At 39.4% G+C, this 27,921-nt stretch overlaps 3 protein-coding genes and 1 pseudogene across 5 annotated transcripts; 2 read left to right on the top strand and 2 right to left on the bottom strand.

Annotated features, from left to right (window-relative positions):
- Window positions 1-27,921, bottom strand: part of LOC146473152 (uncharacterized) — a 489,085-nt pseudogene that overhangs the window by 309,103 nt on the left and 152,061 nt on the right.
- LOC146473166 (fibroblast growth factor 18-like) lies at window positions 1,505-15,863 on the top strand. 2 transcript variants are annotated; one of them, XM_085118860.1, is made up of 5 exons: window positions 1,505-1,694; window positions 1,820-1,889; window positions 1,998-2,166; window positions 8,288-8,391; window positions 14,926-15,863. In XM_085118860.1, exons 1-5 carry the CDS (start codon window positions 1,645-1,647, stop codon window positions 15,208-15,210), a joined length of 678 nt encoding a protein of 225 aa, XP_084974986.1. In that variant the 5' UTR covers window positions 1,505-1,644; the 3' UTR covers window positions 15,211-15,863. The 2 variants fall into 2 exon arrangements, with proteins under 2 accessions (XP_084974986.1, XP_084974984.1); XM_085118858.1 differs by having other exon boundaries at window positions 1,507-1,694; window positions 1,802-1,889.
- On the top strand, window positions 11,206-14,071 carry LOC146473167 (uncharacterized). The gene has a single exon (XM_085118836.1). It carries the CDS (start codon window positions 11,611-11,613, stop codon window positions 13,486-13,488), a length of 1,878 nt encoding a protein of 625 aa, XP_084974962.1. The 5' UTR covers window positions 11,206-11,610; the 3' UTR covers window positions 13,489-14,071.
- On the bottom strand, window positions 18,996-26,725 carry LOC146473165 (sprouty-related, EVH1 domain-containing protein 1-like). 2 transcript variants are annotated; one of them, XM_085118857.1, is made up of 2 exons: window positions 26,583-26,725; window positions 18,996-20,284 (listed from the first exon to the last, which is right to left on the bottom strand). In XM_085118857.1, exon 2 carries the CDS (start codon window positions 20,134-20,136, stop codon window positions 19,390-19,392), a length of 747 nt encoding a protein of 248 aa, XP_084974983.1. In that variant the 5' UTR covers window positions 20,137-20,284; window positions 26,583-26,725; the 3' UTR covers window positions 18,996-19,389. The 2 variants fall into 2 exon arrangements, with proteins under 2 accessions (XP_084974983.1, XP_084974982.1); XM_085118856.1 differs by lacking the exon at window positions 26,583-26,725 and adding an exon at window positions 20,469-20,838.

Genomic DNA, 27,921 nt, shown 5'->3' with positions numbered 1-27,921 from the left:
CACATCAACACCATGTGTTTCTTGACAGAAAGGGATAATTTACGTGCCTTGAGAAAGTTCTCAAACTCACAAAAGGAAACAATTTGTCCAAACAGATGTAACTTTCAAGCCGGGTCACTCAGTGGGGCTCTAAGGGTGTGGCGCGCAATAGTTCAGACGGTTCTTACTTTGTAGTCAGCAGGAACCAAAAAAACTGAGTTTGGTGAAACGAGGAATTTAATCAACTGATGTATTTAAAATAATGCTTCTAAAATTTTAAAATTTATAACCAGAGTGAAGTTAGTCTATGTCTAGCCAAACGAGTTAACTAGCGTTGCCAAGGTGCAGGTGGCGCCCAACATGTCATATGTACTCAATCGCTTTCTACGCTCCCGGTAAGCTGTGATAACGTGTGGCGGCAACTTTATCTTTAAAGATTCTTTGCAGATTTTAAAGTCTGTGGAAAATTGGAGATCTGTTTCTATCTTTTTTTTTTAAAGGCCATGCTAAACAATAGAAGGGATTTAGCAGAAACGAATAATTCTGTTCTAACCGAGGAGGGAGTATAAAAAAGTAGAGCGCTTTAACACCGGAAATTGCAGTTGAAAAGGTTATCGATAACAAGAGCAGAAATAAGCATAATTGATTGAACTGAGCAAATGGTAGGGGAAAAACACGAATTCCAAAAATAACCATCACATTGTCCCTACATATGCATACACCACACAGCAATCACATTAATCATTTTTCATGCATTATCGTTAACTTATCCCTTAAATAACGAAAGTGTGCATACTCACAAAAGTGCTCATCTGTTAAACCGATTTTAACAAAAACCCGATCATCGCTTCAGGCATGTAATTTTGAGCAGATTTTCTCCGTTGTGTGAAGAAATTCAAGACCGAAATTTCTCCGGTTAAAAAGGAAAACCCCGTGAACTAAAGGAAAGCAGATTGAGTCAGTGGGTGTGTAAACGGCAGGTTTGTAAAGCAAACACCAATATAATGGTTATATTAGTTTGGTATATTCAATATGTTTTGTGAAGTGTTCTTGCAATCTTAGTAAATCAGAGAAAGCTCGATTAGCGTTTAAAACAGCGAAAAACTCTTTGATCCATCGACCTCCAGAAAAATCGTTTTTTAAACGTCTGTACTGCTTGCAAAGTATAAAACGCATTGCAAAAAGAAGATTATATCGTCATTAGGGGAGATTTTTTTTGACAATTTCAGACCTCTGTGCATGTGAGCCACATGAGTGCGGCAAGAAATTTTTTCATCCCATCAGTTTGTGGTGCAACGCAGCAACAGCTACTGCCTTCCTGTAAATCACAGTTAAATTTACCACATATTCCGGGCTATTCTATGGCTTGGTTTTAACTTTTATGATTTAGAAAAGCCGCCCTCGAAATATATCCCTTAGAAAAACAATTTTTCACTGGCCAAACAATGGCAAACCTTTCTTTCACCTCAGGGGTTAAACGTAACAGGACACCTTTGACGAAATCCCACTGCTATCGGCTCTGTGAACTTCTCATTTACACTCGCCACGCTGATATTAATACCTCCCACTTGAGGTGGTTTAACGAACAATATAAAAGCTGCCAATTTGTGTAAAGTAAACTACTTTATCGCAGAACAGCGGAATCCCCTACAGACGACTAGTGCAATGGAGACCAGACTGTCATCTTTGAGTATTTGTGGGCTAATTCTAATCCTGTAAGTCGACAATTTGAAAACTATCAATTCTATTGAACAGCCCACACATGTGATTTTAATTCTCTTAAGACGGCTGATAACATCTTCATATACTGTATCTGTTTTAGCCTTCCGTTAACTTTTAGCACAAGCCCTGTAGCTTACAGATCAAGAGGCAAAACTACATCTCCTTGCCCGCAAAGCAAGTCCGTTCCGGTAAGCTGTGAAGTTTGGCACTGACACTGTCAAAGACCCAGCACTGCCTCGTTTATCGAAGGGAAAGAGCTACTTAAAACGATTCCGATTATTTTTTTTTCCTGACAGATCTGGGAAAGATTAATGTGCGGATTTGTTCAAAATGAAACCAGCAAGACGGACAGAAATAATCCTCCAATTAAGAGAAAAGTTCTGTTGTACTCAAGAGCTTCACTACTCCATGTTCAAATCAAGAAAACTGAATTGGACGCGCGTGGACGAGAAGGTTCAGAATATGGTAAGAGAAAGCTCATGATTTCTTACAGAAGAAATTAAGGTAATAAGATTTGGGCTCTCTGAATGTCAAGCTTAGATCTTGCTTAGATTGTTTTCTCAGAATAAATTACATTACTTTCTTGCCAGAGTAAATAAGTGATTTCTGTTGGCAATCATAACTTCATGTTTTGAGAGAAAACATCAAGCCACTAAGCCAACGATTTGAAACCGAGTACCTCAAAAGTATCCCAGGAATATTATTCCATAGCAAAAGATCCATTTTTTTTGTACGATTTTCTTGTGAGATTTTATTTGTCATTACTTTGAAACTATTTAAAACTACCGTGACCACCACACTATTTTACTACTCAGTAAAACATTTGACGGCCATATGTCGAGCACAGAACACGGCATCATAAAACCTTTCTAACTGCATCAGAAAGTCAGCAATATGGACACAAAGAACGTATTTTGCGGCTTGTTGTTCGATCAACTTAGTCACGTCTCTTAAGAACAAATTTACCGCCTTCTTCGATAATTAAGGAAACTAACCGGCGCCTCTCAGCACGATTATCCGTTCCGTCAATTAACTGCGACCAAACGAAAAAAAAACAACAGCCTTCAAGCGGCTAAATGCTGAGCTATATAATAACGCGTGTATTTCCAGAAAGCAAAAGAACACTCACGGTGGTGAAAAGATCCGAATTCTTAGTGCTGTTTGGTTGAAACCACAGGAATCACACTCAAATGAACCGCATATGTTCTATGTTTCTTGTCGGATATTTACGTATCGGGAGTTTTTTTTTTATATATTATTATTATTATCATTATTGATTTTCGTAAAACAATTTTCCACCGTAGTGTATGACATTAGACGAGTTGAGAGCGGTCGTTAGTATGCCTGATTTTTTTGCCATGACAAGGGGGTTGAGAAAACGCCGTCTCTCTTTTTTGCGTCCTTGACACAAAAGGGTTCATGAAACAAAGTATAAACAGGTCCAGTTCAATATGACTGTTAGTGTTTCTATCGTTATATGTTGTGTTTCGAGCATTTTCCGGCTATTCTGTTGCTGTTATGGTTGTGGTCTGAGTAACGTAAATCGTGAAAGGAAGCGTTGGTTCAATACCTGTTTTTGTAGGACACATGAAGTGCCATGGTCTGTTTTCTTTTTTAATGTTATTTAGGATGCTTATCAAGCACTGTTTTTTCAGCTTTGTTACTAATGGCCTTACTAAACGAACCGCGGGATATATAATTGTTTTTGCTTGCGTGATATTATGAATTCTATTGTAATCGATTGCTTTTTCTCTAACAAACTCTCGATTTCTTTGATTTCATTTGAGTCAGCTTATATTGACTTCTCTCCAACTTTATGCTTGTGTACCCTCACATTCTCTGTTTAATTATTTCGGCATTAAATTAAAACATTGTTTATTGATGAAAAAAGAATCGATGCTCGCCGGTCAATTTTACTAGGCAATTTTGAACGGAATTATTTACTAGAAAATACTCAGTAAAAATTAGCCCATTGCTATTCTTTGTATAAAGGTGTTAAAAACACGAATAGACGTTTCGTTTAAAAAATCGGTCCATAATCTTGTGTAATACAAATAATGACCTGCTTGCCTCTTTAGTTTCAGTTTCACTACTGGGATGTGTTCTCCTGAACCAAGGTTCTTTTCAGTTAAGTTCAAATGAAATCTCCCATTTACTTAAAGGACTCTACTTCTTAATAAACACAAAGGTCTATGCTCACAGCCGCATGAACAGAACAGTTTTACACAGCAGGTATCATAATGCAGAGGAAGGAACTCTTCCCATCCTGTTGATCATCTGTTGTTGTTTGTTGATGTCCACAGTAGTAGTGTCTCGCACATTTTGCTGCCACACTGTGCACATGGTGAACCGAAGGAAAATGGAGACAAAAGACTCTATAGAGTGCGGAAACCCTACATATTTCGGCCAGGAATTCAACTGAGCAACACATCATTAAACATTTAACTGTATCAAATACAATCAACTCCCTTTTTTGCGGACACGCTCGGGACCTCGAGTTGGTGTCCTTAATAGCGAAAGTCCTTAATATCGGAAATTTACTTCAGTCAAACGTCTGTAATTAATTTTTGCCGGGGATTTAGCTTCTTTTCGTATCATCGGGGTGTCCGTAATAGCGTCGAGGTGTCCGCAAGGCGAGAGTTGAGTGTACACTCTTTATAAAGAAAACACTGAGGCTGAAATTGACCCAGAGTTTAAGAACATGCTAAGGACGTACCCAAGCTGAAACTAATGAAGAATTTAAGGCATTTTTATTCAAAGAAATGCGATGTTATGTTTTATGCCTGGTGAGTGACACAAGAATACTCGGATTTTCTTTTCCCGAGTATGCCTGTGTCACTGAATGAAAAAATACATCTGTCATTTTTATTCGGTTCTTCATCAAGCCAGACACGTGAGTCAAAGGAATTTGATATGATACAGCGAATAATGGTCTCTTTCAGGTTTCCTGGTCACGTTCATACCGGTTTTCGGAAATTCTATGTCACATGCTGACAACGTTTCAGGCTCAAAACAGGAAAAAATAAGAACATTCAGTTTCGCTTCAGCCTCCGCCGCAAAGGTAGACGCTCTTATAAAAGAAAAAAGAGTGTACCGTAACTCACCATAACCCTTTAGGAACCTATGTGTCATTGAACAAAGTGACGGGCCGAGCAGGAACACTCTGAAAGGAAGGGCGAAAGGTGTAAACGTCATCTTCCTGGAGACTTCCTGGCATACAGTTTTTTATGTAAATGAGTCTCAGAAAACTGAGAACTTGACATGAATATGTTCCTCGGTTAGCAATCGGTTAGCTTCCCATTTTATCAGTGATCAATACCTCAGCCGTACTCTTAGGATAAGGCTACACATGAATTGATCGGACTTGTTTCCTCTGAACCACACATCCTGACATCTCATTGTTTGTTTTTCAACCAATCAGACATCTCATTGCTTGTTTTTCAACCAATCAGATGCTTGCAAGCGCAGACGCTTTTTGGCTCTTGTTTTCCTCCAGCGTGTCTCGGACCACTTTTCTCCGCTAAAGCCTTTTTATTGCAACTGACAGCCAAACATTTAATAAGTAATTTGTTGATTGAACTACCCGTACACGGGTATATGGCATTATTATGCCTTGCACCTCATCGGCCACACGTGCGCTACTTGGCATCATGCCGATATAAGCTATATAAGGAAGACACATCATGGTTAGTTCCCTTTAGAAGGAGGTGGCTGATCGGCAAATTGTTGTTACTGTAGGAGGGGAGCTCCGCGCTTGAAGGGGTTCCTTTTTCACCCTCGTAGTATGTGAAGAGAAAGCGAAATTTAAAACTAGACTGTGAACCGAATAGATAACAATTAAAGTGTTAGAGAGGCTTATATTACATTATGTATATAAAAAGTGTAGCATTTCAGTAAAAGAGTGAAAGGGTGAGGGCAGGAGCCCATTACTGGGTTTGAATGGAGCCTCCTTGTATGAGACTTTACTAAGACCACGAGGACACTGACGGCCAAGGTGGGTTACTCGGGTATAAACGTGACGGGGGGGTCTAAAATGTCCAGTCTTGTATTTTTTTGGTGCACAATATAAGGTCCATGTATTTTTTTGGGTGCAAAATATTAGGCTCCGTCGGACCCCCCTGTCACGTTTACACCCGAGTAACCCACCTGGGACTGACGGCCTTACCTTTTTACAGTATATGTCTGACTCCCACCTAAGTACGTATGCGATGGTTTTTGTGAACAATATTGAACCATTTTCATGACATGCAGAGAAAGGTATACATTTATGCGGTTTACTTGCATAAAAAGATTAAAATTTCGCCCACTAGAGCACCAGAAGTGTGTTATTCATTCATTCATTCATTCATTCATTCATTCATTCATTCATTCATTCATTCATTCATTCATTCATTCATTCATTCATTCATTCATTCATTCATTCATTCATTCATTTATTTTGCCATTAACCAGAAATACAACAACACTATACAGAAAAATACATTAAAGATAATTTACAATATTCCTACTAAATTATTTACAAGATCAAATGTGGTAAGGACAAGGAAGCCTTATATAGAAGTCGGGGGCTTATAAACTATAGGCATCCTGGAACTATAGGATAAACCATACAAGTTAAGGGTATTGAACTTTACTGTGTTTGAGCCGGGCCTTGCCCCTGCCATGATTCTTTGAGGATTAATATAACATCACAACTTAGCAAAATAGAAATAAAAAAATCTTATTAGTGCTGTGGATACTAAACAGATCCAATTCGAATACGATTTTCAAAAAACACAACAAAACCTTTTGTGTCCCAATCTAATACGTTTGGTTCCACTTTCTTATTTCAAACATTTAGAGAATGATTTGGCCAAACCCAACTGATCACATGTGTTATTGATGATGCGAGGTTTCATATGTCGTGAGAAAAAATTGAATACTAGTCAACCTTCATGAATGAACCTCGTAAATAACTTATTCTAGTCAAATTACGCTTACGTTTTTGTTACTTTGCTGTCGCTTGATTGCTCCGAACTGGTGGTCTTAATTTTCGATCTCGCCTGATTTTAGCAGCGCTCTCATATGTTCTCTTATTGTGTCGCTTCCTACACGATTTTTCGTTTTGCGTTTCCCGTGGGAATGGTTAACCAAAAGAAACGAAGACAGAGCTTGATCGCAAGTTACGGTTGTCTTGTTTTCTGTTGTTCCTGTGTTATATCCAGTAAACATTTTCGGCTAGATTAGACCAAGATTTTCATCAGTGACTTCCGTTCACAAACAGATCATTAGTGGATGGATTTTGCTTTTCATTGGTAATGATGAGTCCCATGCAGGATACTCCTACACTACTCCTTGGAATTTACTGTTGGTGTGTACCGCCTGGTTCTCCAAATCCTGATCATTAATCAACGTTTATAGTTTTAAAATGATACATGTTGTCTCTCCGACAAATTACTTGCACTTGTTCCAAACAAGAACGGCTGCTGGATATATTTTACCGACCACAATAAACATCATGTAAGGAATTTTCATTCCAAGTTTCCTCTTAAACCCGAGGCCGGTTTATTCTTGGAAATTTTATAATAATAAAGCTCCAAGAAAAGGCTTCCTTGACATGTTCTCTAGACCATAAGAAGCTATGATTATCGTTGAAAATGTTGTTGAAGACGTCTAAGTGTTTTCATTTTGGTGCACTAGATCGCTGATAGACCTTTCTTCCTGGTTATCAAACCTCACACTTATAAGACTTGTAATCTTTCTGTGCCAAGAAACGGCGAATAGGCTTGTACGAATAACCTTCAGGAAACATTTCAGGAAAGTTTATCAGATTTGGCAAGTCATGACAATAATTGAGAAAACTATCGCTTTGCGCACAAAATGTTGCGGGCATTTTGAAGGAAGCTCCCCAATATGAATCCTAGTGGGATGGATTGACAGTCGAGAATCGAGAAAATCAAAATCAGGTCTTTAAAGAGAAGCTGTTTTTCGAGCTTGGAGAGACACGGCGTTACTGAACCTTCCAATTCACTGTGTGTTGCTATAAACAAGTTCTTGTTTTCTTTTATCTACCTTAGGTCGCTAGTTTCAAGTTGTTTATCATAGTCTTGAGAAAAATACACTATTTACTGGCGGAGTGCCCATGAAGCTCTGAAGAGTATAGCTGTTGTGGTTAAAATTTACCCTTAGTTTGAATTTTATCCTCCTATTGTTCTTAGGTATGGTAATGTAGGATAATGAGTTTGAAACAATGGAAAATAAAATTTAAACCAATGATAAAATTGAACCTGGTGGTTTGCATTCCTGGAAAACTGGGCTAACAGTGCTTTTGTTTTTCTAAGTTAACACTGCGCTTAGCACCCACCCCAACCTCGCGCTTGCGTTGTCATATTAACTCTAACGCCACCCCCAAGTCCTTACAAAGTGGTCTACCGAATACTTAAAAAATTCCGCGCGGTATACAAATTACTGAAAATGTTAAATTGTCTCTAACATAAATTTATTTATTTATTTATTTATTTATTTATTTATTTATTTATTTATTTGTATACTGTTCGTTTAAATAAATCTGCCATGCTTTCTTAAAGATTTCTTGCTCATTCTGCAGCGAGACTGGTGCTTGAATCAGATAACTTTGGTCGTATAAAGATCCGCGGAGAGAAGACAAATCGCTACCTGTGCATAAACAAGAAAGGAGAACTCGTCCCCCGCGTAAGTTGTTAGTCTCTTTCTTTCTTTTTTCCATTCTTTCTTTGTGCTAAATTTTGAAAAGTATAGACTTTATGTTTCAAGGATGTCATATACTCCTAACCTTGTAGATATCGGCATACTTGGTACAACGTCTACTACATGTAACAACTAAGCTATATACATGCCAATCATCTTTTGTATTGAGATAATGATCAGTACGTAAATGAAATTATACCGATGTAAAGAACAACAGCAACAACAACAACAATAGCCTGTGATCACCAATAGAGGTTTACAGAGGCCGACCAGTTAGATATCTAAAGAACATTTAGATTTTTTCAGCGCTTATTGCAATTAAAACTGCACATTATCAAATGTAATGCGCTGCGGAACACTTCCAGGTAGTCAAACTTGTTTTTGTCGGCATGCGGTATTCACCGAATTGATAATGTATATGTTATTCACCGGCCGGGAGGTCCATATTGAAAACAAGTGTGTCCGAGGACAGAGAGCTTAGTTTTCCCAATAATGACCGACCTACGCCAGGATTTTTTTTTTTTCCCGCAAGAAAACAAGGCCCAGGTCTTGCACCTAAGATTCTCAAAACTGGAGTCAAGATGAACCAGAAATCGGGCATTCATTCGAATTGTGCCAAAAATGTATTATATTACCATAACTGACGCTTGAAATACGGACTACTCGGTAAAAATTGCGGCAGATTGAGCTAACTAAGAGGCTTTTAGCCTTATTGTGATGCTAAGTATTAATTTTCGCCCACTGCATACAATTAAATTCTAAGTTTGTCTAGCCTCCTCGTGGGTTCAAAGATAGAATATATTTGGCCGAGGGAACATGATCCAGTTTGTTTAGTTAATCCTCCCTGAGTGGGTAGAATGCTCTGGGGTCTAGCTCAAAATTAACTACCGCTAAAATGCAATGAATCGTTAGTTTTCCCCGCATGAGCTTCTATTCATGTTATGTATACCAAAAATTGTTCTCCCACGGCCTGTTTACGTCATGCTGTGAGTTGCATAATAAAGGCAAGGTCCAAGCTTGTACAATGGCAAATTTCTCCATAAGGCTACCTTATGTTTATTTCGGTAGAACAAGCAAATCGATGAAATTCTTGTAATTTCCAATTTGTATCCTTACACTGAATTACCCAGCAAAAAACACCGGATGACCTCCAAAAATTAGGTAGCTACAAAACCTGACCCACAAAAGAAAACATTTTCAAGTAAAACGCAGTAAAAGAGCCGTTTAGTAGCTCTAAATTTGCCTCCCTGCTCGTTTCTGCTAGTCAAAGGTAACATCTAAAGTTATATACTACAATAAAGTTATTTTGTAGCGCAGCTTACCAGACGAACTTTACTGTCATTCGGTTTTCGCTGTCAGGCCTTGTAGGGGTTCATAAGCCGATAATTACCCATCTGTCTTCCACGGTGCAGTGCGAGAATTGCGATTTAAGTCTCTCACCAGGCAATGATAAATTTCATGCCACATGTTATTTCTACCAACATAATATCAGCTCGCTTCACTTCAGGTGACACCGTTTAGGGTCCCAAGGGGTGAGGGGTGGGGCATTTCTGGAATCTTGGAACCCAGAAATTCGTGTTGCGGAGACCTTTATCCTAACAATGATCATTCGCTTACCCATCTTCTAGATTCTAATTACTTTATTTGCTCCACGCTGGTCAACAAGGAAAAGGGGTTTTAGGGAAGGGGACGTCTTTTGGTCATGTATTAGCGTACCAGAGTGTGTACTCTATGATGATATCAAGGGACAATTCTCCAATCTATAATAACCATGATCATCATCAACTGGGTGGATATTCCAAAGTAGCCTGCGAGCAAGCTCTCTTGGGGTTGGGGGGCGTGAGGGGGGAGGAGGAGAGAGACCTTACAACAATGTCTCTCTCTCCTCCTTCCCCCTCCCACCACCAACCGCCAAGAGAGCTTGCTCGCAGGCTAATTCCAAAGAACTTTAGGCCACCACTATTGAAAACATTAGTCGGCAATAAAAACAAATGCAAAGGCAGTGCTGTCAAGCAGCTTACACATCGCGCGTGTTCAGGGGCAATAAATATCAATCGATCGGCACGGAACGATTAACTATGAACCACGAACCGCAAGAACATTTTTATTGTTAAACATTTTAAATTGATCTCTATTGGAATAGTATATTATTAACCACCGTTTTAGTATTATTTAACACATTAATATTTGGCTAGCTATATTTTTAAAATAGACATACACCAGGCCTTAGTTTTAATAGTGGATTTTATTGGAGTACTATTTTTACGGAATTTTTTTTATAACCACTGTTCCTAAAAAGTGGCCACGCAGGAAACCTTCTTTGTGTTATCCTTCATGTACAAGACCTGGGCGGGGAGGGGGGATCTGTGCAGGTTTCTCGGATTGGACCTGAAGCACAAAAAGATTTATACTATTCAGTGACAAACGAAACCTTATCTTAAACTAGTGATTAAAAAAACACTAAGACGTAATTAATATTAAAATGAGAAGGCTATGAACAGGGTAAGTGAATAGTAAAACAAGGTCACAACAGTGCTCTAAGACACAAGCAAAAGATGTCATAACAAAAGACACTTACTAGTTAGTGTAAATACTATCCAGCTCACCATCTTTTTACCAGTACGCCATCTTTTATCTGCTGGCCACAATGTGAATGCCTCGAACAGGCTACAGCGAGTTTCCAGTTTATTAACGATCTTCCGAGAACTCGGAAGTGATAAAATTTAGGAACCAGAAAACAAAAGCTAAATTAGTAATTTTTAGTATGCCGCAATATTAATGTAGCGAGGAGACTTTCTTTAAGGTGGCCCGATAGGAAGGAAATGCAAAATTTTTTCATATTTTTGAAAAAAAGGTTTTTAGTATGTTTAGACATTGTTCTTCAAAGGAAAGTTATTTTTTTTCCTATTTCGCTTTGATTTCTTTACATAATTTTAGTTTTTGTGGCATTGGTCTGAACATTTGAAATGGTTGCTATGGAAACCAGTATTGTTTACGCGTTGTTTTGAGGCCAAAATACCGCTATTTTTCCGTGGTTTTTTGAAACGAGTGACTTGAAAGCATTCTGAGGCCTGGTAACTACTTTCAGGATTAGGAGGACACCGTATTGGTGCATACATGACATAGGACGCGGACGAAACTTGAAAGTGGTTGTGATCGGCGAGAAATATTGTGTTCGAATTGTGGTGAGAATTTTCGTGAATTATGCCTCCAAAGAAGAAGTTTAGAAGTATTACAAGAAAGAAAAAAAGATTTAGGGGCAACCAGTACAGTAAAAAGGAAGAAACGGCCGAAAGTGGTGTGTTGAACGATGAAGATTCTTCTTCTCAAGCGAGCGAACGCGAAGGTTCGAACAGCGATGCAGAGCACGTGGAGTCTGACAAGACGAAAAGTTTCAAGTGTTTGCCAGCTTCCATCCGTAAAATGAAAGCAGAATCAAATGATTCTTCACAACCGGAGAGCAGCGATGAAGATCCTGAAGGAGTTAATGGATTTAGACTTATAGATATTGCTATTCTCGCCACTGTTTTCGAGTCGCTGCGATGCCCTTTGTGCAAACAAAAACATGTTGTTCTTGTGGAAGATGAGCAGTCAAAGATGGGCTTAGCCTCTCTTCTAATTCTCAAGTGTACCACACGCAAGTGCTCATTTTACAAGCCCTTTTACACTTCTGGAAAAATCGAGAATGGCAAGGCATATGAAGTGAACAGAAGAGTTGTTTTAGCAACAAGAAACATTGGCGTGGGACATCAAGGACTCGTGAAGTTTGCATGTGTTATGAATATGTTGCCGCCGATGAATGAGAACTCGTATAGAGATCATGTCCAAGCCGTGCGCGATGCAGCTGAATCTGTTGCCACAGCAAGCATGTCCAGAGCTGCAAATGAAGTCAAAGAATTTTATGAGCCTGACGAGGAAGGAATTTATGACATTGGTGTGTCTGGAGATGGCACATGGAGAAAAAGAGGGTTCTCCTCTTCCTATGGTGTTGTGACTGTGCTCTCTACCATTACTGGTAAGGCCTTGGACTGTGAAATCATGTCTAAAGAATGTGGAGAGTGCAAGTTGAGGAGGGGGAAAGAAGGCACGCCAGAGTTTGAGGAATGGTGGGACGGCCATCAACATAAATGCCAAGCAAATTTCTTTGGTTCATCTGGGTCTATGGATTCTGCAGGCATCCTTGCAATATTCCAGAGGTCGGTGGAAAAACATGATGCCCGTTACGTTGAATTTCTGGGCGATGGAGACAGCAAAGCGCACAATCTTCTGGTCCAGGAAGCTGTCTATGGCGACACAGAAGTTGAAAAACTTGAATGTGTTGGCCATGTCCAAAAACGCCTGGGCTCACGGCTTCGATCCTTGAAGAAAAGACAAGGAACAACTCGTTTAGAGGACGGGAAGGGACTTGGTGGCAGAGGGAGGCTCACAGATAAAAGGATTGATAAACTTCAAGTTTATTATGGAATGGCCATTAGACAAAACATTCATGACATTGACTGCATGAAAACTGCAGTCATGGCCATATGGCATCATTCCAAATCTACAGATGATGATCCAGATCATGATCTTTGTCCTCCTGGTGAGAACTCGTGGTGTGGGTTCCAGCAAGACATTGCCAATGGCACTTCAGACTATACCCATGCTGCACCCATTCCAGAGGCTGTTGCTAATTCCATCTTGCCAACATTTGAGGCACTCAGCGATGAAACACTCCTTTCCCGATGCTTGCACGGTGGCACCCAAAATCAAAATGAGGCCATAAATGCACTCATTTGGCAGCGTGCAACCAAAGAAACGCATGCAAGTGCACCAACTGTTGAACTGGCAACATATCTGGCAGTTGGCCACTTCAATGATGGGGCAAGGACACTCATGTCCATCGTAGAAGAACTGGGAATGGTCCCTGGCAGCCACTGCAGGAAAGCGTGTGAGAAACTAGACCACGACAGAATTCGCCATTCCAACAGAAAAAGCGGAGAAGAAGCAAAGAAAAGGCGTAAACAAATCCGTAACTGGAAAAAGGGCTTCAATGAGACTTTAGAAGCAAGAGAAGGCCCCTCTTATGAAGCAGGAGGCTACTGAAGGGAACACAAGAACTGTTTAGACTTTGTTTTCTATAACTTAGACTTTACACCCATTTTTCTCAAATTCCGTATTTTGACAGTTTTCAGAGCTAAGAAATGTGATTGCTCCAAAATTATTTAAGATATCAATCTGAAATTTTCAGTGTGTTTTTGGGATTGCAAGAGCTGTGCAACCTACCACTTTGGTGTAATTCAGAGTAACAATTGAAGAGTTACAAGGACTCATCACAAGTCTTAAGTCATATTTTTTGAGCGGTTAATTTGTGCCATGATAAATGTGGATCTATTCACAGTAAAGAGCTCAAAGTGGCAGGTTGCATAGCTGTGGGTATTAGTATTCTTCAAGTAAAATTTCCAGAATGTACCATTTTTCTTTCTTGAGATATCATCTTTATCGTATGCCTAGTTTTCAACCAGCCCGTCATGGGTGTGGTCAGCTTTGTGGGGTGTGGTTCCTTAGGAATGTGAAGAATGCATTTAAGATTTGGCAAATAGAAACTTTGAAGGATACTGAACATGATGTTTGTACAAAAAAACCTTCAATGAATGCCTGTGGATTAGAATAAATGCAGTAAAAATCATGATTTTTTGCCTATCGAGCCACCTTAATACGCCTGTAACGAATTATTGGCTGGTTGGCATTATACAGCTGAAGGGAAAGCTAATACTAATTACTAACAGGATCAGTCCCTAGTGTTCATTAAGATTATGTCTCATGTCTAATTTAATTTAGCGTCTCGTCAGCTGTAGTTGTTTTCAATATGGGGCCATACTAAAGTTGGCAGACACCAATCGACTATCTCGAATAACTTGACCGACGGGAGGACAAGTCCTTTGTTGAAACACATTTGGGCGCAGTCTAACTGGTTTTCTTTGATCGCGGGGTGCGTACAGACCAGGAAAAATCGAACTTTGAGCGGATAAATTACTGAACCTAATCCCTTCATTTTAACTATTTTTCCAGTGGGACAAGTCGAAAGCACTAAATCAGCTTGTCCCTAGCCAAGCGGGGCTAGTCACTTCATATATCCAAGTCTCCAGTGGCCTATAAGACAGGATCAGCTCAAAGCGTTTTCATTGCTTATTTTTAGTTCGAGTTTGATAGTAGTCAGTCGCAATAATTTACAGCACGTTTATAAGCTAAGTTGAAGCTTCTCCTGCTTTGGTTTTTCCACGGATAAATAATAAAACAAATTTTTGTTTCAGTTTTCTTTGCCTCATTTCCTCTCCTTGCCCCTGGAAGATGACTTTGTGATCGTCAGTCTCTGTTATAATTGCGAGGTGTTGACTTCTATCTCTATACTTCTTCCTACCCCACCCAACCCTGACCCCGCCCCCGTATGCCCCTACCGGCTCTCTAGACTCCATTTCGAGTTTTCGAGCTTACGAAAGTCATGTATCACATAAATCCCACTTTTTAATTCCTATTATCCAGGTGAAGAAACAAAGGTTTGCGGAGATGAAGAGATGCATATTCAATGAAGAAATAACAGCCGAGGGTTGGTTCCAGTACAGATCCGTCAAGTATCCCGATTGGCTAATAGGTTTCTCCAAGGCTGGCCGCCCTACGAATGGACGTAGAAGCGCCAAGCGATCTAAGTACCGCCAGTTCACCCTCAGAGAGCTTCCGGAAAGGAGAAGGCGAAAACACCGTCGAGATGCCAAGCTGCTGAGAATGAGACTTGTCCGATTGCTGAGAAAGAAGCTTCGCTTGAGATGAGCCGCATAAAAGGAAGGGACCCACCATTGTCGCAGGTCACATGAAGTGCAAGCAAAGATGGGCGTGAAACGTCACACTGATAAATCTTTGATTCAGTGACGTTTGCTGGCAACAGACGTGGGTTCATGCAATATGGCGGGAAACAAGTGAGAATCTCAATACTGGCTGTCATGTCCAAAGACTTGCTTGTGGAAACTTACTAGTTATATATTTCAATTAAGAATAAATTTTATTACCTGTTTCTAATTCTATACTGGCAGTAGATAACGAAGATTGGCCAACACAGGACGACGATGAAGTATTGATCCTTCTAGTCTCAGTGAGTTATTCGTTGCGATTTGCAAAGATTTCATCAGCTTTTTACCGGAATTACAACAAGTTTCGTTATGTTTCATTATACGCATCACCCGCTTTTGTTTCTCTTAGGAGAAATTATGTTAGTCACACTTCAGACGCTTGGTTGGAACACAAGGGCCGGGATACGCTATTGGTTTTGTTTGTAGCCACTGCGTACCCATACCTATGAAGGATGAATGTTTACAATGTACGTATGTTCTGATATTTATTCGTGCTGGTTAATGTTTACATTTTATACGTACTGATCCTTTTAGAGTACTTAAAATAAACTCATATTAAAAATTCACTACTCACTATTTCGAAGGACAAATTCAGTTGTACCAATGCAATTCTGGTGTGAGTTTTTTCCGGCTTCACCCTAGGGATGGAGCAGCCGCGGAAGACTACTGGTTGTAACTTACAAACACCAGGTAACTCGGTCTCCTACACACTGAAAACACCCCACTGAGGAAAGGTCGGTATTATAGGGCTGTCCGCTGATATTGTAAAGTTCACGAAAATACATCTTCTCAGCGGGATGAAGGAAACCGTCAGTGTCCCTATGATAGTAGTTATCAATAGTGAAAACCCATCCCAACCACCACCCCTGAACAACATGGGTAAATGGCTATTTGACGGTTTTCTTTGCCTCGTGTATATAAAGTGTTACCAGAGGTCGCTGAGTAGGGTGGGTGATTTGACAATGTTTCCAAATTAAATTCACTGCTGTCGGGATACATGGATTGAGCGCACTGTAGTTTTCCATGCTGTTTATTTTACCTTATGATATTTAACTGATCTTCAAACTCGGTCTTATACGTTTCTCGACCTGTTCTTAGTCGTGTCACAGATCAGAACGCATCGTTTGAGATTTGGGTAGCAGAACACTCTCAGTTTTTTCCTTTCTATTAATTTTTTGCCGTTTATTCGCCACCGTAATACTAAGTGGCAGGAGCCAGTGGCAGGAGGGTATTTTAGACAGACGTCGATTTCTCACATAGTCACGTGCACGAAAAATATTGGCTCTTGTGCTCGAGATGTAAATTCTTATCTGACAGTGGTATATCCGGGTCAGCGATTTAATAACCTTACTTCCGTTCCTTTCATTCTTGCCGCCATGAAGCACAAAGACCTGGTTATGAGAAAGATCAGTACATTGAAGGACTTTGGCGCCACTGCATCAATGAAAGTTCTCAATTTACCGTTGTTTGTTGAAGCAACAAAGAATTAGATGTAGTTGACAGTTGCTTCACTGCAGAAATTTGAGCTGGTCCTCGTAGCAGTTTTTTTTAAAACTGTTTTGTCAAGGTTGTCAAGGTCACTTCGGTATTTCTTTCCCAAAGTTGCTGTTTTGTTAGGATTGAGCTGTTGTTTCAACAGAAAGTTGTTTTATTTTCTTATTTGTTTCGTTGATCATAACAACAGTAATGACCATGCCGGATATTGTCTATTCCTCATAGATAAGCTAGATACATGCCAACAAAAAGCGACAGCAACAAACATCACCATATTTTCACTATTGGTCGAAAGAAGAAGAGAGGATTGGGGTTAAAAAAAAAAGCATTGTTATTTTTCTATTTTGCGGTTCATTTTCGAAAATAGACAAACGCAATCTTTTCTGAGGCTTTATCCAACTTACTGCAGAATTTCTTACTCAACGACCAGAAAACTATTTTCCAAGAAGAGTAAGCCGGAGTGGTCTCATTCACATTTTTCCCGTTTAAAGAATTTAGCCCCTTTTAAACTTTCTTAAATGATGTACACGTTCTGCGCAAATGGGCTTTCTCTTGCGGGCAACTAATAATGAACCATTTCCTACTAATGGTTTATTAAACGGAAAAGCAACACGCTAATCTTCAATTGTCATTGTCCTTTACTTTCCGGCACCGCGTGGGCAATACCAAGTTCAATTATTGGCCTTCAGCTTCAATCGAACATCGTCTGACGTCATCAAAATCTCAATTTATGAATTTCTAATAAAATTGTCAATATCTTCCTTAAAAAGTTAAACATTTTGGAGTGGAGCTTTTGTCATCAGCTTTTAACTAACACGTTTTATTATTTTCTTTTCCAGAACGTTTCTCGGACTATAAATTTCATCCTCAAGTTTGTTTGAAGTAAATTTTGAAAGTTTCCGCTACAACTCTACTCGTCGTGTGTCCTTTGGCGACCATCACTTACTTTCTTGTTTTCGATGAGCTTTATTTACGATTATTCAGGGCCATTATCGTTGTCACAGATTCTGTAAAGCAGGAGGGAAAAAAAAGGATATCAACACTCTTTCCCTTGTTTTTGTTTCAAAAATAACTCTAAATAAACCGGAACATGCCGTCGATGGTTTGGACACCCTTGAAGATCCGCGAACTCACGAGAATTGTTTTACGAGCGGTATCTAAGTCACGTTCTTATTACATATTACGTCTAGTAGTTTTAAAACTTAAAATTCATTGTCAGTATGCGGTCCTTCCTTGCCAAGCTCATATCATCAATATTAACTTTGCATGGGACCTCGTTTAGTTTTGTCTTTCCTAACACGTCTTCATTGAAAAACTAAGAAAAACAAACACCAACATCTAACTCCTTGTTTGACCTTTAGTATGCAGTCTTGTAAATCATGAACTCTTGTCATAAATATGGATATTATCAGAAACCACAGAACACGATAACTTTAACCCGCTTTGAGATGTGATTTTAACACGGCAGAGTGCTAAAGCTATTCTCTAATTCTCTATTCCGTAGCGAAACTACTACGCAGATAGCATAACCTCCTCCTAAGAATCTCTAATCTTGATTTATCGGTTTACTATCAGCCAAGAATTTGTTTTAGTCACAAGCATCTACTGTCCTCTACTGGTATTTCACTTACCAAAGGAATTCACCTTAGGCAACATGAAAAACCTAGATGATTTTACCCTCAGTTTTCACTATAATAAGAAATGTGCACATGGCTTAGCTAGCTTTAGATAAATTAACAGAATAAAATATTTGGACTCCCATCATCTCATTCAAGCATAGATTTTAAAGGCGAAAAACACGGGTCACGAACCCAAGTCACATTTAGTTACCAAAGGATATGGCCACTGGGTGGCTTATCAGTGTTTACAGGAACTCGATAAAGGCTTCGGTCCAGTTGATCTCTTGATCATGTCTGCTAAAAATTCCAGATATATAATAAATTGGATTTCCGATCCTACGGGAGGAAATACGTGAGGGAAAAAAGTGACCAGAATTATTCGGCCCGTCAAAACACAATGATTCTCAAATGATTGTTAAGTTAGCGATGAATCCTAATACGAGAAACATTTTCGAAATATAACAGTATTAATAAAACATGTGCTTCGAGACTCATATCGCTTTGTTGTCACGAAGGCTTGTTTCAAGTCACTTGTGAAACAAACCTCAGCGCGAGTAATAGTTACAGACGCGAATACCAGGTCCATCAAACGCTGTTATTAACTGTACAATAATCTTTAATTTTTTGGCTGGTAGAAAATTCATGTACACAGTTCACGATCAAAGTATTCCGTAGAAGGAAAATTGTGCAGAAAATCAGGCAAATGTCAAAAGGGCTGCTCTAAGTTAAATATGAAGTCTGTTATTGAGTGATTCAAGCTGATTTAATATACCCCAACAGGGCCACATCATCACGTTGTGCCTATCACAGTTAGAAAACAGCACAAGTTCTTATTTCTCAAAGCCATCTTTAAACAATTTGATATTTACAGAGAAGGTATAAATAAGACATATGCATTTGATAGAGAAATTTCATTTCGGGAGCTCGATGCGAACTCGCTTAGCTATAAACTTATAAATTAACCTTGAACCGCACCGTTCCGAATACTCTCAAGCGGGATCTTTAGGTCTTCTCTGTCGCTGTCTGCTTGAAATCTTCTGTCTTTTATAACAAACACAAACTTTGGAGCATCCTTTGAGAGGTAAATAGCAGAGAAGACAAGGCAAGAAGACAGAGCAGGCCGCTAAACATCCCCATCTACCTATGCATGATTTGCTAGTGGGACCGCAAGAACACGGCTGCTCTGACGCACTGCCTTCGTTAAACGAATCCTTGGAACAATGATACAAAACCGCTTTGACCCCGCACATACAACTCGCGTAGTCTATTAAAACATCCACGTCCCTCTTGCAGCAAAACAACTTAATATCGTCATCTTCACGATGTTTGCTTTGGAGTACATTACTACGACACGTCGTTCGCGATTGCGCCTGGCTCGAAGCTATGGGTCTTGGTTGTGAAGTTGTTACTATTTGTGAAGGAGCTCCTCCTGTATGCCTCCTCACAAACGCGTTGAACGTTCGGTCAGTGGCCGGACTCGATAAACGAAGTCCAGTGTCACGATCTGCAACCAAGACGGGTTGGCGAGGAGTTGTAACCCGCTTGGTCGCGGCGGCGATGACACAGTAGTCTGAGTGATATTCATCCTTGTTCGAAATCACAATCGTGTCAAGTTTGCTTACAGTATTTTGTGGCCGTACGCGATGTTTTGAGTCGTATTCCACGTTCCTCTTTTCCCAAACAATTGTCTTTTCTAATGGGTTCTCGTGTAGAGTGACCGCTGTCTCTACCGCCATCAAACATTGATCTCCATTCAAATGAACGTCTCTTAAAACACTTTAGGTTAATTTCGCCGGGTTCAGGCGTCGTCGAAGTCACCTAGATGCAGCAAGTGAACTCTAAACGCCATCATACGACCAAAGTGAACGGAGAGCTGCAGGCGACCTGAGAAATTAAACCCAAAAATACGTTGAGCAAAATGTAAACCCTTGGGACTAAATGAACATGAATAAAGCTTTCATCAATTAACATTACGTTAATCAAAACATAGTTTATATATAGTATCAGAATCCTAGAGGTGAAGGGCATACAGCTGCAGTTAAGAGAGAAAAAAATCAGCTTTTCTCACCTACAATGAGGATCGCAAAGATACACCTAAGTAATTAAAATCTCGAACGATTGACTGTTCTCGAATGTCCAGTGCAATCAAACAAAAGTTCCGTGTTCTGAATGCAGTGCCAGCACGCGCAGGAAATAGAGGAATGTTTCCGGCAGTAGTCGGAATTCTTACTGATCGAGACATTGGCCAGTAAACTTATCCATTCAGTAACTCGCGTTAACACTCCAGCAAGGCTGCGTAACCAGAGATCTCTGCTTAGTTTGGCGCGCGGTTTGCGGGCGATCAATGACAAACTTTGTGAAAGGGCTCGCGCGTGGAGCACTCGCTTGAGCTGACAGTGCAAACGACAACCGTGAGCCACAAACGAACTAATGCAATTCACCGCCCACGAACTAAAGCCTTATTTGTGTTATTGTGATTTGTGACGTCATAAACACGCCCATTTGTTAGAATTGCTCAGAGTTTTTACGTTTCTCGCGACGCGCGTGGATACATTAAAACCAATGACTGATCATGAACCGATCGATCTTTTAATCACCCCTTACGTCGAGCAAACGGTGCTGGAGAAATCGCTATCGTTGGAGCCCAAGCTGTTTATCTGTTTATAAAATGCCATATTGCTCGCCGAAGACAGTCTCTCTCAATGTGACTTCCGGTTTCATTCGGGTCAGAACAAAGACGGCAGACAAAGCATTTGTTCGATGTCTTTGGATTTACATAATGAACATACTAAACATTTGCAGAAAATTACACACAGGTTCTAAATAACCCATCTCTTCTTGCCTTTTAAAAGCTAGAGCAGAGTTGAGCTTTGTTACAGTTTTCAGGCATTATGATAAATGCAATTTTTCAGAGTTCTCTACCACCACGGGTAAACTTGTGTTATTAGGTGACGTTTGACAGGAACAGCTAGGAATGTCTTTGTGTTTCTTTTTTTTGCTCAAATAGTTGGAGGAACTAGTAGTGGATCAAAAAACCTCACGAATGAGTCACTTGATATAGATGTAATTGATGAGCTATGTTTTCGGGTTCCAATAGTCATTTGGGTCAACCACAATGCCATGAAGCTCTTCACTTCCGATGCTAATTTCCGATTTGGTGTGATTGGAATTAAGCAGACAGCTTGATCTGTCGCAAAAGCAGAAAATACTCGAAAATAGCGAATAGGGATTTGAAAAAATTCAATATGTTAACTTTCGATAGATTTAGTCATCTGTTTTTGCCGCGCTCAAGTAAAGGACGTCGAACGCCATAACTCAACACTTGAAAATGACGTATCGCCCTGGAGCGGTTTTCAGTTAGCTGGGATGCGATACCGTAAATCAGCTGTAAGGCTGACGTTTGTAGGGTAGTGGCTAGGCCCTGTACTTTAGATACATTCATTGAGAAAGTAGAAAGACATTTTGGCCAGAGTTTTCGCGTTAGTTACATCATTTACCCTCGTTTCAAACAACCAAATGAAAATTATATTGCTTAACTTTCATTAAAAAAAGGACAATGTGGACATTTGCATCTCCATAAACAATATAGTTTCCGGTCGTCATTTATCTTGCTCTGCTTCCAGTAGGTTCTTCCAAATATTTATTTTTGATCAGGCTGTTCTTTAATGCTATTTTCTAAACGTGATCGAAGAGTTCTTAAACAGATTGTATGTTGCGTAAGTCGATTTTTGTTCTAAAAACGCACGGAAAACAAAGGTGAAGGTTCGTTTTATTGAGTCCTTTAGACTTCAAACGGGACCGAAAGTGGCAAAATGTAATTACGGCGTCAAAGGAGCGTTCGTTCTTAGTTTCTTTGTTAGGAGTTTCCTGCTTTGTCCGGGGGTTTATTTTCCTTCAAAACAAACACCTGCTAACATGCGTGACGCTAAATTAACGCCAACACAACAATCGTTTTGCCAAATTTTTTAGTTCCACCTCTCGCTACGAAACTGCGAAGGAATGCCAGAGTGTGTACATAAGCAAATTAAATTCAAGCGATCAAATGCGACAGCAAACATGGGGGGCTTCCATGAATCCACTGGGATGACAGTTTTCGATAAGCAGTAATTTTTAAAGCCGCGGGGAGCGTGAAAAAATAAACAAATGTTTGGGCGTGATGTTACCAGAAGTCCATTGTAAGTCACAGGTTTCCCAACGTAATTTTAGACTAATCGGGAGGAAACGTAAAGGTCGCGAGTTAAATATGATTTTTGAACTGTTCATTTCTTTGAAAAATGTCACCACAGCTGTTATTTTGACAACGTCAAGTTTGTTTGAACAAACTGGTTTGTTACAGATATATATGGCAATTTATATAAAAATTCACTTCTGACCAACCGTGGAATACCTCAACGCGTTCTGACGTAACTGCAAATATTGGGATTCAAGAGAATGTCAGTTACTGATTAACACAGTTTTACTAACCAAGAAATGTTGTCCCCCCCCAATTTAGCTACTTAACCCTCAGTTCACTTCTGTAGTGGGAACACTACCCTTTGTTACAAGCCTTTTGGTTGGTTGGCAACCTGATTAACCTGAGGAAGGTCCTCAGAACGAAGCACGGCCAATGGTAGTAGATTAACTGAATTGCTTTACTGTCACCTTTGAATTTGAACTTGACAAATTTAATAGAAATTAATAAAATAAAATTAGTTTGTCAGCGGATAAGTTAGCTGAACGGAAGAGCACAAAGGAGAGACACAAATGAGATTTAAGCTTAACTAAGTGCATTCAACACTAAGGACTATCCACAGAGGCTTGTGAAGCTGTGAGGACCAAAGTACGTAGCATTTGACGCCCTCTTATGTCAGCGATGTCCGGCAGACAGTAGTGGGTGATTTATTACAGTTACAAAATCAGTGTAGTTTTATAATTATAATAAAAATATAATCAACGTGAGAATCGAATAATTGAAGTAATTTCGTTTAGGTAAATACATAGTCACGTATTTTAGTTGATATAAAGGATTTATATCATATTACCTACTTGTGTAGTGTCCTTTATCCTTCCGGATGTCGTAGGTCTTAAAATACTTGAAAAGATTAAGTTAAAAGAATGTTTTATTTTGTAAGAAAAATGATCAAGCAACTGACGGCTCGAAACATGCCCTTTAGCTCAATGTAGCCTGGTAAAATAAGCGACTTGAAAAAAAAAAAAAAAAAAAAAAAGCACGTCAAGTTCTCATCGTTTCCAGTTTCATCGGCTTCGCCTTGGACAACAACTAAAGTGTTCGAAAGTCTGGTATATTTAGGTTTCTAGCGTTCAAGTAGTGCTCAGTCAGTGACACAGTTGTAGTACTCAACTACCTAAGAACAGATCTTGTTTGAAAATCAAAGCGTTTAGCGTGAATCTTGATAACAAACGTGCTTCAAGAAGGCAGATGCAGTCAGCTGAAAAAAAAAAAGTTCCGTGACTTTTGTCCGCAGAGGGCTTTAGGCTATCAAGTTATCGTCTCCGTTTAGAAGTTAATGGAATGAAGGTTTTAGTCGAGTACCAGATTTGCGCTGGCGATGTAAAGCAAAGTCCGGTGTCATGTTGGATTAACAAACATGGAATATTTCCAGTCCAATAACGATTATACAACAAAACAGAGCAACTCTAATCATTTCTGTAGCTGGTCCGCATAAGTGCTGATGTGATACTCTATCATAGCATGTCTTGACCCCACTCGTACGCTCTTCTTCTACCCACTGATAGAAACATTTGTTTGGAAAACGGATATGTTTCACGGTCTCTCATTGAGCACTTGAGTTATTTGCTTGGCTGTTTCTACAATACCAAACATTTGCTATGTGTTTCAGTTGTCCGCTGTGCTCTGTTGGCACAGATATGTGCATATCAAGTCCATGGACACTACCACATGCACTTAGTAGAGCCATGCAATCGACGCTTGAAAAATATTAAAGGAAAAGAAGTGGTTGTGTACAGGCTTGATTAAGGATTGTACGTAAAAGAAATTGGACAGTCCTGGATTGCCAGACTGACCTCTTCATATAATAACTGTGGAGGTTTAAAATTCTTAATTTAAAAATTATTTTTGTGATTTCAGAAACTTTTTTTAATTTTATTTGCTATTAATTTTTTGCATGTTGTTCGTTTCTGGTGTTTTCCACATCACTGATACCAGACACAATATTTTCACGTTTGTGCAGCAGTTTCTGTCCTCGTGAGCGGCTCGTTGTGCGTCCAAATCACCAGGCGATTCATACGTATTTACATGTTTGTTTCTTTGTTTCCTCGTGTGATTATAAAGTTGTTTAGGTTCGCCCATGGATTAGCACTTCAAATCAAAGCAATGTTTTGCAGGGGTGCGGGAAAAGTATCTAATCAGCCTGAATCAGAATGTCTCATATTAGGAAATACTCGAACACCTCACTTGTTGTGACTAGCAGTGAGGAACACCGATGAATCTACCTTCTCTGCCTAATTTTGTTACCTTTTCCCCTTACAATCACACTAGCAGATGTTTGACGGAGGAAACATTATTTTTCTATTACTGGGAAAAGCTGATTGTCAAGATAAAACTCGTAAAGAGGGCGTTCTGAAGACGAAAGCTCAAACAAGATCAACGAACAAACAGCGTGGAATAATGTAAAGGGAACCACAAAACAGAAGTTGATATGGCCGAGTAAAACGTCGAAGGGAAAAAGCATTGACCTTTATTTCGGCTATACAGTAACACAAGTTGAACACTGGTATTTCGACCAACAGTATGTCCCCCTCTTAAATCTTCTACTTGTAAACCGCTAACTCGCGTATTTCCCTTTGTATGCCCGATTTACATCTTACCAGTTCAAATTTATGGCCCTTACAACCACACGCTCTTCATGATGATTAAAGCAACCCCAACCGATAAAACTAAAAGCGAGCGAAATCCCATTGTGCTAAGTCGCGCATTTTACTGAGGAGCTTTGAATTTTGGCAAGAAGATAAACTTGAAGAAACACTCTCCAAGAATGAGTTGGAAAAAAAAAAGAAAATGAGAAGCTAACAGTACCACAGGAAGCACTGTACACCCTCCGCAATATTTGAGTTATGCCATCGTATCTAGTTACGCGACGAAAGTCGTAAGTGGTTATAAATCCCGGACAAATAGTCGCGAGCCGTGTGATGATGGATTGGGCAGACATAGCTAGGCTTTCGACGTTGGAGCTATTGTTTATCCTGTAAGAGAATTTTAAAGAGAAGGAGAGCTAAAAAACAAAAAGACTACGCCAACTCATTCTACTTATTACCAGCATAAATTTAAACAGTTTCGATATTGATATCAGTAAAATTGGCTTATGTTTTTACCCCACACTTTCAAGGTATTTCCATCAGACAGAAGGACTCAATATTTTGTAGCCTGGCCAATTATTTAAGTCATAGACGGGAAGGAAGGAAATTGGCATCCTTGCTCCATCCCACCATGAAGCTATGTTATGTATGGGGGAAGCACGGTAATGATTAGTGCATTGCTATCGTGTGAAAGATGCTATTTGTTTTCGCCCATCCCGACTTTTTCCCAGTTGACTTGGGTTTATATTGCGCTGTTTGAAATTAGGCGTTTAGTATGAGGTTACAGGGTTACATGAGATAGTTCACATACGATTGTTAAAAACTACTCGTAAGATATGATTAGTGTAACTTTCCTCTCTCGTCTTCAGTCTCTGTTGCGGAAGAAAAAAAGAAAGAATTGAAAGCGACAAGTTTGTCCACTCATCGAGGTCTGAGCTCTATTTTATTCTGGTTGAGTGCGTTGGTCGCTCCATCTAAAGACAAATGTTGATTCGACGCACGGCTTTGTAGTGCAACGCAGCTAACATATTTTTCTTCCTTTATTCAAGGAGAAAGGAAATATCTCATTCGGCGACACCCATGCCTCTTTTTCGATTAAACTGACGCACGGCTTGTGTAGTGACTGCACTGGGACGAATCTTAAGAACTCTGCACTGCGTCTCCCCTGTGTGTGATAATTATACTTGACCACGTCCTTACTTGTATTAACTGAATTGATCCAATGAGTAGGTACTGTTTAACTGTGGTACATGGATAACTGTAATTTTGTTATTACTGAAATTGGTTTGCTTCTAACAGTAGTACATAAATTTTAATTTTTGTTTGAGCTTTCAATTGAAACTCCAACAAACGTTTGTATACTGACCTTTTTTAAACTGAAGTGAATGTCTGTTGCTGCCTGGATGACCTTGAATTTGTTTGTTGATCAGTTGAGAGCTTAAAAAGAAAACTTTTGTACAACTCCAGCCCTGCTCGTCAGTTGCTATGTTTCTGAATGACACAAAACTGTTTCACACAATGCTTGATCGATTCACTGGTCACCTAATTATGACATAAACATTAGGAGACTTTTGTTTCGAGTGTAAGAGACTTCGCCACAAAGGGCTCAAAGCTCGACCGGATGTTGTTTGAACAAAAGCAAGTCGTTTCAAGAGGCGGTCTCTTTCCCTCGCGTTAACCACTCAAATTATCTGTGAGCGAGCTTCAATCAGTGTGTAACTCTACTACAGAAGAAAAATTTCCAATAGATCGAGCTTTGCATGCATATCTGGTGACAAAAAACATTGCCTCAAAAAACCTTGCATGCTTTAAGTAAATTAGCCATCATTAAAATGTTAACAGGTAAACAAGTAAGCTTTCCGTAGGAAGTTTTGAAAGTAATCAGACATGTTAGAAATGTAGCTTTGCACTTCCATTTTTCGACCTTTTTTCTTATTGAAACGAGTTCTAATACGAAACAGACTTTGTAGTCTTCCGCACTTCTCGTTTATCTCCGTTATATCTTTATGGACACATTTCATAACTCAAATTAAAAAGCTAAGGTATTGTCTTTTTGATATTCACTAGTAAATGATATTCGCGGCATTTCCTGTTGGCTGGCTAGTATTTGTGCAAATTATATCGGTAATTATAGTACAAGAAAAGAATTTGGCTTCTTGTCAAAACTAAGCGCTATCATTTTGCCATAAATACTGTTTAAATGGAGACATTTTTTCCGGTTTCCTTGGGTTTTTCTTACCATACCATACTATGTCTTAATTAAGTAACAGACCGCCCACCGCACATTCACATTTATCTTTGTTTTGAGAACAAAATAAACTCGAGTTTCCTGTTTTCCTTGCTTTTTTTTTTTTTTTGTTTCGTTTCCTGTTTATCTTAACTTGAAGAGCTCCGTGCACAGAAACATCATTGCTCAACATGCTTGAAACTTGCAAGGACAGAAATCTCTTTGGTAAACATAAGTCAGTGGTAATCCTCTGGCTTCATTGGCAAGAAATGGTACAATACAGTGTAGCACGTTTATTCAGTCTTTCATGGCCAAGGTCGTTACGTAATGAAAGCATCACACGTGAATAAGGCATTAACAATATCGATACAGTAAAAAGTTATGACCATTGCACTTTGCAGGCGCAACATTTCAGAAGTTTTTTTTTTTTTTTTTTACAACTAAGACTTGATTTGTAGAACAGAGCATCTGTATCCTC

This window comes from Pavona decussata, unplaced genomic scaffold, assembly GCF_977016875.1.
Source record: "Pavona decussata unplaced genomic scaffold, jaPavDecu1.1 SCAFFOLD_95, whole genome shotgun sequence".
Classification (NCBI taxonomy): Eukaryota; Metazoa; Cnidaria; class Anthozoa; order Scleractinia; family Agariciidae; genus Pavona; species Pavona decussata.
This window is presented reverse-complemented; position numbering and strand designations above follow the sequence as displayed.